The 15,326-nt window shown below is 35.6% G+C and overlaps 1 protein-coding gene across 2 annotated transcripts in view; it reads left to right on the top strand.

The window, feature by feature from the left end:
- The window catches only part of TRPM6 (transient receptor potential cation channel subfamily M member 6), a 161,102-nt gene that overhangs the window by 104,752 nt on the left and 41,024 nt on the right, over positions 1–15,326 (top strand). For both annotated transcript variants that reach the window (XM_031939567.1, XM_031939578.1), the window contains 3 exons: positions 3,377–3,509; positions 13,350–14,482; positions 14,682–14,794. In XM_031939567.1, the coding sequence (XP_031795427.1) occupies positions 3,377–3,509; positions 13,350–14,482; positions 14,682–14,794 (1,379 nt within the window). The remainder of the gene's footprint in view (positions 1–3,376; positions 3,510–13,349; positions 14,483–14,681; positions 14,795–15,326) is intronic.

The following is a 15,326-nucleotide window of genomic DNA, read 5'->3' as shown; positions in this document are numbered from 1 at the left end:
TTATCTTAACCTTATAGCCTCCTTGGTTTTCTCAAAAAATGTTTTCACTTGCCATTTTCTATATGAAACTTCTCCTGATCTCCCTTTTTATCTCTCCTACTCCCATTTATCTTGATTTTATTTTCTTTTTGCTTGTTTGTTATTCCCTGTGATTTCCTTGGATAGAATGCAAGCTCCTCAGGGTTGGAAACTTTCATTTTTATTCTTTTGGTCCCAAGGCCTAGTAGACATAGTACTTTGCCACACAAGAGGTGCTTTATAAATACTCTTTGGTCAATGGATTCCTGAATGGCTTTCCCCTGAATTGTCTTTAGTTAAAAATTCCCCTTCCTCCTCAAAACAAAAATAACATAAAAGATCACCTATCTACCACTATGAATGTGGTTCCTTCAAAGCTAACTCTTAGACAAATGATATATTTGGTGACATCAGCTTTACTGCTATCCAGGATAGTACCCTACCTAATAATCCCTCTCATCTTGTGCCCTGTCCTGCTGATGAGGTTTGAATCCCCTCAATTCCTGGTGATGATGTGATTAGTGGCAATAAGAGAGTTGTTAAAAATTCCCTTTAATCGGCCACAGGTTTAAAAGCGAAAGAATTCACTTATTCCTGAATTATTAGTTGCAAAATGAAAGTTTATTATTGTATGGAAGTCAGTTTGCTAAGAGCCTGACTTCTATAGTGGCAGAGACCTATTGGGAAATGAAGTTTTGGCGATGAGAGAATGCTCAGCAGGCAGGGTCCTAGCAAATTGCTTGACTATCTGCAAAGAGCTTAGCTGAGGGAAGCTGTTACATGAGCATCTTGGTGAGGCCTGGAACAGCCAGAGCTGATCAGACCAGGATTCCTCAATTGGATGAGAATTTAGAATTTCTATGGGAGTTGATTTGTCCCTGAATAGTATTGTTTCTCTTTGTCTGGGAGGATGCGCCCTATCTTTAGACTCCTTGGTGCCTGGGAGATCCTGATCTTTGAGATCAGAAAAGGGGACACAATCTCTAAGAATGATAATTTAAAAGGGAACACAGTTTCAGAGTGATAATCTTAAAGGGAACACAGCTTCAGTAAAGGAATCAGTTTCCCTCCTGCTTCATTGCCAATAGGTTCATAGCTTTTATTACTTATTTCTTTATACAAACCTGGGAGTCTGGGGTGTTAGTAATTTATCTCCTTGTAAAAATTCTCCAGAAAAGCTTATCATTGTTTTTAATGCCTCTAGATTAGGACACTGCTTATAAGAATTGAAATTTTTATCTCAATGGCTCTGCTGTTTTCTAGTCAGAAGAACATCTGTTTGTCTACAATGTTTCTTCTGGAATATGTAACATAGATAGATAAATAGATATAGATAGATATCTATCCACACACAGAAAGAGAAGGAGAGGGAGAAAAAGAGAATGTTTTGATTGCTTTAATTTAGCCTGTTTACAATGGAGGAGGAATAGATCCTGAACTAGGCTGATCATCCCCAATTTCCAAGCTTTCACAAACATATAGTCGAGATGAACAAACTTTATTTAAATTTCTGCTATATGCTAGGCACTGCTGTAGACTCTAGACCACCCCCTGCCCACAACCAATTTCCATTCTTTTGAGAAGGAAAAGGGAAGGGAAATAACGTACATAGACAATAAGTAAATACAAAATAAATACAAATTCAGATCATGCTTTGTTATGGCTTCTACTTAGGCATGACATTGGGAAAGTCACTTAAATTATCTCTGGGTCTCAGTTTCCTTCTTTAAAAAATGAAGGCGATGGATTAGAGAGCTTCTGAGATCCCTTTCAATTTTAGTTGTGAATTGGCTGAGAAATGTAGTTGAGTAGACAATAAAGAGGAAGGCTTGTTAGCATATTTTAAGATACTACTGTATCCCAAGCACTGCACTAAGCACTGTATAAACATTTTTTTCATTTGATCTTCACAACAACCCTCTGAAATGGGTATTATTATTATCATTTTACAGTTGAGACAGGGAGAGTTTGCCAGGGATACAGTAAGTATCTGAGGTTGAATTTGAACTCAAATCTTTCTAATGTCAGATCCAGTGGCCAGAAGAAAGTTGTACTCATTATATTATTATGTAATAATATTCCAATAATTCTAAGTTCCATTATTAATTACTATGAGATTACTTTGTATGATGTCTCCCTGTTGATTCTGTTATTATCAGAGGATAAGAAATTCTCTGAAATCTCATCCTAATACGTTCTTGTTCAGTCTGGTCCAACTTTTCATGACCTCATTTGGTTTTCTTGGCAAAAATACTGTAATGGTTTTCCATTTTCTTTTCCAACTCATTTTACAGATGAGGAAACTGAGGCAAAGGGGTTAAGTGTTTTGCTCAGGGTCACACAGCTAGGAAGAGGAGTTTTTCTGACTCCAGTCTTGGCTCTATACAATGTTCCACCTAGCTGTTCAAACTATATACTATATACTCTGAATACTCTCAGCAAAATTCTGAGAGATTTTGCATTTAAATCAGTGCCTTGGAGATTTAATGACAGGTGGACCTCATTCTACCACTATTTGTTTAAAAGAAGCAGAATTAGGATCCTTGGCTTACTGGTAGGCAGAGTTTGTTCTCATCTGCTCTCTACTCCCCTCCTAAACTTCCCCTTATACCTCTAGTCTTGGAATTGCTTAATTCATTTAGAATCTGATGCCCCTCTCGTTAATTTAAAAGTCTTTGAATCTAAGGTACATGTTATAAGTTCAGCATGAAGCAAACCCAATGATAGGCTGCAGAACAGTTTTGCCCTTCAGGGGCTGTGTGTATTAAGGTTTCTCTAGGAATTTGCCAGTCACTGACTTGCAGTTTTTGCTTGTTGGATTGTATAGGAATGGATCACATTTAGAACAAAGTGTATCCTGAGCCTATTGTGATCAGGGCCCTCATCCCATGAATGTAGCATTCTGTGCCACTGAATTTCTGACTATGTATAGATGTATTTGCTTGGCCAGTTTTCCTTGTACATTCTGCATGTGGAACTGGGCTTCTGACTACTAATCATGTAACTAGTGTTAAACACAGGACTATAGTGCCATCAGGTGGACATTAACCAGAAGACATGCACTATCTATCCAGGCTCCTGATATTGGGGGACCCTGAGAATTTAGTTGTGACAAATCTAAAGTTTTTTCTGACTCAACTGGTATTTCTTAACACAGAAATCATGAAGAATTCTCCTCCTTTAAAATGTCTCATAATTAATTGTGTAAATTCTTAACTATGGATTAATAGGATTTTTATGCTGAGTTGTAAAAAACTTCCTCCTTCCCTCCTTCCCTCCCTCCCTCTCTCCTTCTCTCTTTCCCTCCCTAAGACCCTGTCTACATGATTGGTGTTATATATTATCTCATTTTTTTCAGAACTCTACCTAAGTAAAGAGGAACTCAAGAAACTCCATGCTTTTGAGGAACAATGTGTGAAAGAATACTTTCATGAGAAGACAGAGAGCCTGAATTCTAGCTGTGGGGAAAGAATACGAGTGACCTCTGAAAGGTAAGGTTTATTTTTTTTTCCTTTTCTTAAAACTTAACTGTCAACAAAATAAAATAATAGATTGTGGGGGACCAAGATAGTCAGAAGATTGGTTGAAAATGATTCATTAGGCTACTAATATTTTTAAGTTTCCCAATAAAAGAATTTTAATGCATTGATGATGGTTTTTTTTTTTTGTTGTTGTTATTTTTATTTTTATTTTTTTGGCAGCTGAGAGCAAAGCCACATTGCTCATCCTTGGTCTATCCAGAAAACTTTGTTTTAACAACATGGTCACAAATTGTTTCCCTCACTGTAACTAATATTGGGAAAATGGGCCATTTTTGACGTGTTGAACTGTCATTGTGACTGGGAAACCCTCCACATAACTTCACAGAACCATGGAATTTGGGAGTTGAAAGGGACCCAACAGTTGTTTATGCCAATCCTTATATAAAAGGCTTCCCCACAATAATATAGTAGGCAAAGTTGTCCTCCAGGCTCTACCAGAAGACCTCTAAAGAGAGGGAACCCAATATCTATCTAAAACAGCCCATTTCATTTTTGGAGAGCACCAGTGGATATAGACAGTTTTTCTTAAAATCAAGCCTAAATTGGCCTTTTGACAACAACTACCATTGTTGTTTTTGGCTCTGGGATCAAAAAGAACAATTATACTTCAGTTTATACTGAAGAATTTATTCTCTTTCTAGAGATAGATAACATTTTTGATCAGGAGTCTTTTGCAATTATCTTAGATTATTTCATTGATTAGAGTAGCTAAATCTTCCACAATTGATCACCATTACAAAATTACTCTTACTGTGTACAATGATCTCCCAATTCTGTATTTCACTTTGCATTAGTTCATGTAGGTCTTTCCAGGTTTTTATGAAACCATCTACCTCATCATTTCTTGTGGTAATATTCCATCATAATCTTATACTACAATATCTGCCATTACCCAATTAATGATCATCCTATCTCCTATTCTTTACCACCATAAAAGAACTGCTATCACTGTTTTTATACACATACATCTTTTCCCTTTTTCTTTGATCTCTTTGGGAAGTAGACCTACTAGTGGTATTTGCTAGGTCATTAGGTATGCACTGTTTTGTAGCTGTTGAGCGTGGTTCCAAATTATTTTCCAAAAAGGTTAAACCAATTCACAACTCCACTAACACTTCATTAGTATATCTATTTTCCCATAACTCCTCTAGTATTTGTCATTTCTGACAAATGGTGAGATGGTGCCTCAGAGTTATTTTAATTTGCATTGCTCTAATTGCTAGTTTTTTTAGAGCATTTCTTCCCCTATTACTACAGATAATTTTGATTTCTTCTTCTAAAAATTGTTCGTATCTTTTGACCATTTATCAATTAGGGAATGATTCATTTTTATTAATTTGACTCAGTTACCCAAATATTTAAGAAATGAAGCCTTTGTCAGATAAACTTCTTGTAAAATTGTAAAATTTTTTTATATTATTTCATTGTCTTTGATACTCTTTAGCAAAAATGTAGTTTCCCTGATTATCTCTTTTAACTAGATCTGTTTTTATTTTTGCTTTGTCTGAGATCATGATTGCCACCCTTGCCTTTTTTACTTCAGCTGCTTTAGCTCCTTATTTTAACTCTGTGTGTGTATTTTGCTGCTTCATATGTGTTTCTTGTAAGTAATGTATTGTTAGATTCTGGTTTTTAATCCATTCTACTATCCACTTTCTATGAGTGAGTTCATCCTATTCACATTTACAGTTATGATTACTCACTGTGTATTTCCCATTATCCTATTTCTTCTGTTTATTCTTTTCTCTTTTTTTATCCTGTCCCTCTTCAAAAATCTGTTTTGCTTTTGACCATTTCCTCTCTTAACCTGTTGCCCTGCTTATCAACTCCTGCTTTCTTTTATCCCCTGCCCCTACTTCCCTTTTGGGTAAGATAAATTTCTATACCCAGCTGAGTATGAAATATATTGTCTCTTTGACTCAATTCTGATGAAAATGAGGTTAAAGAATTAACTGCTTCATCGCCAGTTTTCCCCTCCATTGTAAAAGCTATTGCTTGTGTGCCCCTTTTATGTGAGAGGATTTTTCCCATTCTTCTTCATCTTTTTTATTTCTCTCAGTGCATATCTTTGTCACTCTTTTGTCTCCTTCCCCCCCCTCCCCCCCGATTATTCCAACATAATCAACTCACATCGACCCTCTCTATGTAAATTCCATGTAATTGCTCTAATAATGGTAAAATTCTTAGGAGTTATATGTATCAGCTTCTCATATAAGAATGTAATCTTATTGAGTTTCTTTTGATTTTTCTTTCATGGATACTCTTATGTTTCTCTTGAACATTGTTTGAATGTTAAATTTTCTATTCAACTTTGGTATTTTTTTTCCATTAATGACTGAAAGTCTTTTATCTAATTGTTCTTCCCTTCCTTTCCAATTATAATTTGTTCTGCTGAGGAAGTAATTCTCGGTTGTAATTTTAGCTTCTTTGCTTTCCATAACATCATATTTCATGCTCTCTGCCCCTTTAATATGGAAGCTGCTTAATTTTTTTGTGATCCTGACTGTGGGACTATATTTGAATTGTTTCTTTCTTGCAGTATTTTTACTTTGACTTGGGAGTTCTGGAATTTAGCGATAATATTTCTAAGAATTTTTGTTTTGCCATCTCTTTCAGGAAGTGATTGATGGATTCTTTCAATTTCTATTTTACTCTATAGATTTAAAATATGAGTTATTTCTAGACTCTTTTTTGATCATGGCTTTTAGGTAATTCATTAATTCTTAAATTATCTCTGATTTGTTTTTCCATTGAGATATTTCACATTCTCCCCCCCCCCCCCACACACACATTGTTTTTCATTTTTTACTTTATTTTATTGTTTCTGATGTTTCCTGGAGTCATTAGCTTCCACTTGCCCAATTTGTGTTTTTAAGGAATTATTTTATTTAGTGAGATGTATATCTCCTTTTCTGTTTGGCCTATTTATTCTACTTTGTAAAGAGTTCTTTTCTTCAGTGAATTTTTGGGTTGTTTTTTGTTATTATTATTATTATTATTATTATTATTATTACCATTAGACTCTTCTGTTTCTTTTAAACTTTTTTTTTTGGAGAAATTTTTGTGTCTCTTTTACCAAGTTTTTAATTTTATTTTCATAATTTTCTTCCACCACTCTCATTTTATTTCCCATTTTTTTCTCTACCACTCTTCATTCTTTTAAAAAAATTTCCTTTCAGAATTCTTGTTGGGTTTGTGTCCAGTTAGCATTTTTCTTTAAGGCTTAGCTTGTAGCTGTTTTTACTTTACATCTTAGTCTTCTCTGTCAATGTAGTAACCTTTAATGGTCAAATTCTTTGGTGTTATTGTTTGCTCAATATTCCAGCCTACTTCTCGACTTTGAATTTTATGCTAAAATTGGCTCTGCTTACCTTAGGGTGTCCTAAGCTTCAGACTCTTTCATATTGTTGTTTTCAAAGGTGGTTTTGTAGGGGGGGTCTATAAATTTTTAATATTTCCAAGGTGGTATGATTTGGAGAGGGGTATGGTACAATTTGGAGAGCTGTGATCTTTACCAAGGAAGTACCTTTGCTTCACTTCAGCTGCAAGCTCCAGTGCTCATCTTTGCCCTGATCCCTTGTGATTGATCAAAAGTGTTCTTCTCTATCCTGGAACTACAACCTAGAACTGTGTATGAACAATAGAATTGATAAACAATGCCAGGTCCTGTACCCAGTGCGAACAAAAGGTCCCTGAAAGTCTTTCTGACCAGTTCTCCAACTCACTCACTATCTCTGGGTTGATGGTTCCTAAAGCTGCTGAGGCTGCTGTTGCATCCTCCTCCAAGGCTGCTCCTTTTGGTCCGTTCAGTGTCCCAGACCTCTCTTGCATATCTCTTACTTTGTTTTATTCTAGAAAAATAGCTTACTCTGACCTTTTTTGGCTTTGCCATTTCAGAATTCTATTTGAGGTGGCATTTTAAAGTTATTTGGAGGGGCATGTTGGGAGAGTTCGTTTGAGTTGCTGCCTCTACTACTGACTTATATTGAGCTTGTAGTTCATAACTCTTTTCTCTCTAGTTCCCCATACTCCCTTCCTCATCTCTTTCAGAAAAATTGCTCTCTATGCCTTGGGTTCCATCTTATTATTTTTTATTGATTTTTTTTTATTATAACTTTTTATTTACAAGTTATATGCATGGGTAATTTTTCAGCATTGACAGTTGCAAAACCTTTTGTCCCAATTTTTTCCCTCCTTCCCTCCACCCCCTCCCCCAGATGGCAGGCTGACCAATATATTCCATCTTAAATTTATGGAGTGGATTTTTTTTTTTTTTGTACCCAAGTATAAGATTTTACAAATATCCCTATTGGATATCCCCATCTTGCTTGATGTATTCCAGTGCTCTAGCCTCTCAGGATGCTTTTGGCACCTTGACTCTTATTAAATGTGTTACCTGTTCTTCCCAGCTGTATATTATCTATAGAGTTGATGGCCACATACCAAATTTCAAAAAGAAATTTAAACAACACAAGACCAAACACAAGTCCCCTCCACTAGTTCCTGTTATGATCACCTGGAACCATTGGTAATCACTTTTTGAATCTGTTCATCCAGGCAGTTTTGAATCCTATTCATGGTATTATCATATAATTCAAATCTTTCCATTTTCTACACAAAAATACAATGAAATTCCTTTTCCAAAGCTTTCCTAAAAACTAGGTGAATTATATCAACAAAATTTTCCTCATCTACTTTTTTAATATTATTGTCAAAAAAAGGAAATGAGGTTAGTTTGTTGTAACTTGTTCTTGATAAAATTTCCCTGAATCTTTAATCTTTGCTACTTGAGATGTTCTCCAAAAGTTTCTTTAATGATCCATTCTAGAATTTTCCCAGAAACTGAAGCCAAGCTTACTGACCTATATAGTTTGAAGACTGTTTTTTCCTCCCTTTTTTGAAAACTGGGACATTTTCTCTTCCATATTTTTATGGTACTTCTTTCTCATGATTTTTGAAACATCACTGACAGTGGCTTAACAATCATATCTGTCAATTACTATTTTTTTTAAGTCCTGAGATTTAAATAATAATATGAGCTAGTATTTAGGATAACATATGAAGGCTTGCAGAGTATTTGTATGTGTGATTTTGTTTGTGCCGCACAACTTTGTTGTCAGGTGCTATTACCTATTACTTAATGAATTAGGAATCTGAGGAGGAAAGATCAGCTCGCCTATTGCAATATAGTGTCTGAGGATTTGAACTCACTGTTTCCTGATGAAGAATCAATGTTTGCTCTGTGCCACACTCTTATATCCATCTTTTGTTACTTGGTGTTGCTTCTGTCATAGACATATTTCTTTTTTAAAAAAAATGTGTTGGCTGATGAATTCCTTGTTTTTGTTTTTTTTTTTTGTTTTGTTTTGTTTTTTGGACAAATGCTGTTTTCTTCCTTGCTGCTTTTGGTTCAGGGTGGATGAAGACATAGACAGACAGAGAGAAAGGGAGAGAAAAATAAGGCTATAGAGGCAGAGACAGAATAATTGAAGCATTTAGCATACACTTATGTGCCAAACTATGCTACACACTCAAGATACAGAAAGAAAAATAGGACTGACTTTGCTCTTAAGAAATTCGCATTCTAATGGAGATGACATAGTGAATGTTTCAGTTGCAAGTTGGTTGGAAAGGTTCCCGTGATCCTTAGCAAAGCAGATAGTAATACCTCTTTTAAATGTCATTTCTACTGATAAAATAGATATTTCTAATGTTGAGCCATTTGATAATGCCACAGACTTTAGTGACAAGAAACTGATTTTCTGGATCTGTAATAGATGTGACTGTAGCACCTTCAGAAGTAGTAGTTGGGCTAATATGTCAAGGAGTTGCTTTCCAGAGTGATGTCTATAGGCACAGTGTTGACATAAGTTTAGTTGTAAGTTCTATTAGAGTAGGCATTATTTCATTTATTGTATTTGCATCCTTAGCTCCAGTGTCCTGCAGATAAGTAGGTGCTTAATAAATTTGTATTGATTAAGTTGAAGTAATTCACCTTTACCATACCTCCCAACTCCTTAGTCTTATGAGTTTATCCAAACTCTGTATGGACAAGGGCTGTATTTTCTTTTTCTTTGTATCTCCTATGTCAACAGTGCACTGGGAACCAAATTAAAATGCAAATGGGAAATATTTTAACAAAATAAAAATATAGTAGACATAATGTTGATATGCGAGTTTCTAAATCTATACAGTTTAATGGCTACTGTTTCTATTTGAATTTGTTACCACTGTCTTCTATTATCCAAGAGTCACTGACCACTTTGAGATATGGTTCAGAACAGCCCCTAAACTGAAGGCTCCCTGCCTTGGGTAGCTTGTCAAAGATTTTACTCCTAAAGCATTAATGATACTCAATCCCTTTCTTATTTCTTCTCTCCCTTTACTGCTAACATTGAATATTTCACAGAGACATAGAGAGTAAGAGATAGACAGAAGCGGAGAGAGAATATGAGGAAGGAAGAAAGGGGAGGGAGAGGAGAGGAGAGTAAGGAAGGAGGAAGGAAAGTACAGAAGGAGAGGGAGGACAGAAACAGATACGGAGAATCAGGGAGATAGAGAAATATGGAAAGAGAGAGAGAGACACAGAGAACAGAGGTGTGTGTGTGTGTGTGTGTGTGTGTGTGTGTGTAAGGGAAGGAGGGAGGGAGAGAGGGAAGGAGGGAAGAAGAAGAAAGAGCGAGAGTAAGACAGAAACAGAGATAGAGAGATGGAAACAAAGGGCACTCTACCAGATGTCTGGATAGCTGAAATCTCTCACTTGTGATCTCTTTCCCAAACTTCTATTTCTTCTTCCTATTAAGGTGGTAGGTAATATTTGTCCAATACTGGTATGAGTACAGGTATTTTGCTAAGGGATAGCATATTTTTACTCCACATTTAAAAAATAAAACAAACCATTGATTTGTTCACATAAATATAAATTATATGGCACACATGAATTTTTGGATCTGTGTAAATCTAACTCATAACAATATGTTATGACATCATTGGTTGATTTGTTTACTCATACATTTGCCATTTATTTAACCTTAGTGTAATACCTTGTTTGTGTTGAGTAATGGGTTGGGATGGGATGAAAAGATAGTCTAGACTAGAGGATCTGGGTTTAAATTAACTCTCTGAAGTCACCTAACCTCCCTTGATCTCAATTTTTTCATCTGTAATTTGAGATACTTGGATTAGATAACCCCTGACATCTCTTCCAATTCCAGCTCTATGATCCTATGATATAATTCTTTTGTTTAATTAGTTAAAATCTAGTTGAAATTTTATGCCCATGTAAACTTACATGTGCATAAACATATGTGTGTTATATACATTCACTAATTGCTTCCCAAACCCTGACAAATTTTGCGAGAATGTGCCTTGGGTCACTTATGGTCTCTAATGTTCAAAGGCAGTAAAGATAATGAACTATGACCCCAAGTAAAACTTTTAGATAATCCATTCTGAACATAACCTAAACTATTCTTTGTAGATTGATTGAAGAAAATCCGAATAAAGGAATTCCAATGGTTCTAAAAATGTATTTAAATATGTGTTTTCATGATTAACTTTGTTGCTAAATATATTTCATGGACTAAATTTAATATAAAAATAATTAAATTATAAATATAGCTTTGGAAATAATTTTCAGTGCTATTAAATCCTACAGAAATTCCACTTTACAGGTATAATTTGGATAGACTAAAGCCAAATGCTTTCTTCTTACTTTCTCCTTTCCCCTTTTTGATTTTTTCTTACCTATTTTAATAATTCAAAACCTCTATGATTTCCATGATGTTGGGACTGCTTCTGTAGATTGAGATGTCAATAGCTTCACATCTTAATAAATGAACATCATAGTATATCATATGATTGATGAATTCTCTCAACCATCTAGGCTTAGACTTTGGATTGATGGTTACACAGTCTGATACTAGGCCCACATTTTAAACCTTTCCATCTTATGTAGGGCTTGACAAAAAAAAATGTGCTTTTCTGGCATAGCTTCCCCAAAAAGAAGATGGGGAAAAAGAAAGATGGAATGGGTTTCTGGGATAATTTTGCTAAATTTTTAAGAGAGAGGGGAGGAAAATAGAAGATTGAAAAGTATGTATATATATATATATATATATATATTTGGTAAGAGATTGTCTGAAATGGAATTAACTGAGTTATGAGTTGATATAGACTGAAGAAAGAGGGAAACATGGTCTGAATGAAAAGGGCAATGAGTCAGTTTCTCTTAGCTTGGTGGTTGTTTGGAGCTGGGGATTGATGGTAGTACAAAAAAGAAAATTAAAAAAAAAACCCAAAATAATTGTGGGGTAGCTAGGGTTCTTTGGATCCTAGATCTTAGGTTGAGAACTAGAAGGAAGTAGTTATCTACATAGATATATGAAGCTGGTAAATCATGAATTTGTAACTAGGCCACTTTGTTTTACATTTTTTACTAGGCCTATCATTTTGCCCATGTTTCCTTTTGACTCTGAATGTTTGACCCAATATTCATTTTCCTGATTAATCTGTGGCTTTAGTCATTGTCATTTCTTTGGCACATTATGCAAAATGACATAATTCTTAAGTGAGCTATTTTATTCATACTTTTTTTTTTAAAATAAAAGAGAGCTACATAGAGAAGAAATTATTTTTTCCTAAAGTAAATACAATAAGCCACTAGGTGATATCTCCCTGAGACATAACATTTCTCAGAGAAGAAACAATTGAAAACAAATATAAGAACAAATGCTTCAGAATATCAATAAGACTTTTACTTAATAGTGCATTGACTCAAATAAAAGATGAGATGTATTTAATTAATACATCTGGAGTATGCTACTCTAGCTAAAATGTATTTTATAGGACATTAGAGCTTTTAAAAATAAATGTCTCTAAAAGCAGAATACATTGTAAAAGTAACCAAGTTATCCCTCTAGCAGGTCTATATATTGTACATATTATCTGTGGCTGTGAAGAGTTGGTGGTTTTGTTTGTATCCATTAGGTATGTCTGCTGCTAATGGTACTTAATGAGTCTCCATTAACTGGGCTTCATATTGTACTGGTTTTGAATTGCAGGAGACAGCACCCTGAATAGAGAGACACTAATTAAGTGTATTTATTAGAAGGGGGCTTGTGTCTGTCTGTGGTGTATATTTCTTTTGTAAAGAACTCTTACTTCCCTCTCTTCTACTCCTCTAACTCTACCCCCACCCCATCTCACTAATTCTACTTTTACTAGTAGGGTTGAGGGCATTTATTAAACTTTTATTGAGTGTAGAAATTCAGTTTTGTGACAAAGGAGTTATATAAAGGACTTAATTCATCCAGAGTACAGTAAAATTTGCACCTGTCATGGTCTTCATTTTTATTTCCCTAATAATTACTTATCAATCTCCTAGTCAGGAGAAACAAGTGAATTTTTTTCTATTCATGAAAACTTTGGGATAATCAGGATTAGGAAAGATCTGGAAAAATTAATGTATAGGGCTATCCATAGTATTAAGGTTCCAGACAGAAAGTTAATTGAAGTGGCAAAAAAAATATTTTGAAAGGGGAAACACATTATTATTGTTCTTTTTATTTCCATTTTACATATGGGAAAACGGAGGCTAAGATTAAAGTGACTTGCTTAGGGTCACAGAGGTAGTAAATGTCTGAGGCAAGATCTGAATTCAAATCCTCATGACTTCAAGTCCAGCACTGTATCAACTAGATAGAAAGCAAGGTGGGCAAAGCCATTTTTTTTTTTTTTGGTAGTGGTTTGTTTTATTTGTTGGTGTTCTTCCCCTCCTCCACTTTCCAGGGTTGCAGAAGTGTACTTCCAATTTAAAGAAGTGAATGAGAGAGTGTCCTACATAAAGGACTCTTTGCTCTCTTTGGACAGCCATGTGGGACACCTGCAGGACCTTTCCGCCCTGACAGTAGACACACTGAAAGTACTTTCAGCTGTTGACACCCTGCAAGTGGAAGAAGCCCTGTTGGCCAGCTCAAAATATACTGCTTGTAGAAAACTCCCCCACAGCTGGAGCAATGTCATCTGCTCAGAGATGCTTAACAGCTTGGAAAACTCTGGGAAGATAAAGGGTCAGTATTACAGTATGCCTCCATCCTTGCTTCAGAGCCAGATGAGAAGCTACCACTTTTCTGGAAGACAGAAGAGTTCCTTTTTGGAGATCATGGACAGTCAAGGACCAGAGGAGGACCAGGAAAAGAAAGGAACGCCAAGTGGTCCAGTTACTGTGTTCCTTAACAGCGGCTCACTTCCTAAGCTTAGTCAATTTCTCCTGGTTTCTCCCAATATAACAAAGCCTTCTTTTTCCGCAGAAGCTGACATGGCTGTGTCTTCTACAAAACCTGCAGCTGAACCTGTATTGGGTTGGTTGGCAACAGAGCCACAAGCCAATCAGGATAATTTGCCCATTTGTCTGAATAGTCAAACATCAGCTGATGTTGATAAAAAGTCAGCTGAAGATTCTGATGAAGATTCCATAAATAGATCAATTACAAAGAACAGTGGAGATCTTCTTCCACCAACTAGCTGTTTTGTCCCCAAATCAGTGGAAGGGACCTCACTTCCTTTCCAGAGAGACAGTTTAAGAGCAGGAGGTGGCTATGTGAATTGGGCATTTTCAGAAGGGGATGATGAAACTGGCGTGTTTAACATGAAGAAAAAATGGCATTCACAATTGCCCTCCAGGTGTAATTTGGACTCTTCCGATAGGAGTAACTTCCAAGTCCAGATGGAGACAACTAAATCCCTTAACTACAACTCAGCAAGGTCACTCCAGTGCAATAACAATTCAAAGTCAGAGTCGTCGCTCCAGCCAAACACATACCTTTGGTTCAATCCCCTTCGTAGAAACTGGGCCTTTCTCCAAAATGGCAGCTTTAAATCTCACAAGGGAGAAAGATTGATGAAGACCTGCAAAAGTAAAGGCAAGGAAAGGATATCTTTCCATCTATATGCTAAATTACCTGTCTAAAATATTCCCTGATTTTCATGATGTCTTTACCTTTGATTTCCCTACCATCTTTTTCTATGTTCTAGTCATACTTAAAAAAAAAAAGTTTTTTCCAAAACAGTGACCTTAGTCTTGCATTTCTTTTTTATTGAATTCAATCATGTCTTCCATAGATTTTTCAAGACCCTCAGAGAAGTGCCAATCAGTGTGGACCAAAGCAAAACTTCGAAGTAAGGAAAGGAAATTGTCAAAGGAAAAGAAAAAACTGCAGCGACTTCAAGTTCCGGTAGGTATGGACTAATTTCAAAAGCCAAATTTTCTTCTAGTTTCCCTTGGTTATTCTTTTGATGTGGTCACCTTGCCTGAGCCATGCTGTTTCTTATTTCAGAGTGCTACATACAGTGTAAAAAAAGATGACTCATAAAAGAGATGTTTTATGTAAAAGTATGAGGAAATGAAGAGTTTTTTTAACTGTTTTGTAAATGTTTAGATTAACTTCAAGATCCCATGTCCTTGTGCTTTGAAAATACTGAATTCTCCCAGACATATTGTTGAAAGCACTCAACTCCTCTATCCTCTTGACTTCTTTTATTGTTTTTCTTTCCCCCTTTCTGTGGGAATATGGCTTAGGTCTAGTCAAACAGGAACCATTGTATTCTTTATGCAGATGGTAACATCTCTGACCAGGAGAGCTAAATAAATATGAATCCATTTCTCTGGTCCACTGTTAATGCTTGCTGTGTAGAGTTGATCAGAATTTGGTATTCTCAAAATAGCTCTCTATTCATGGATAAATGACTGTGGAAGAAATGTGTGCC

The sequence above is a fragment of the Sarcophilus harrisii genome, chromosome 1 (assembly GCF_902635505.1).
Source record: "Sarcophilus harrisii chromosome 1, mSarHar1.11, whole genome shotgun sequence".
NCBI classification, from domain to species: Eukaryota; Metazoa; Chordata; class Mammalia; order Dasyuromorphia; family Dasyuridae; genus Sarcophilus; species Sarcophilus harrisii.
The sequence above is the reverse complement of the archived record's forward strand: the minus strand, read 5'-3'. Positions and strand labels throughout refer to the sequence as shown.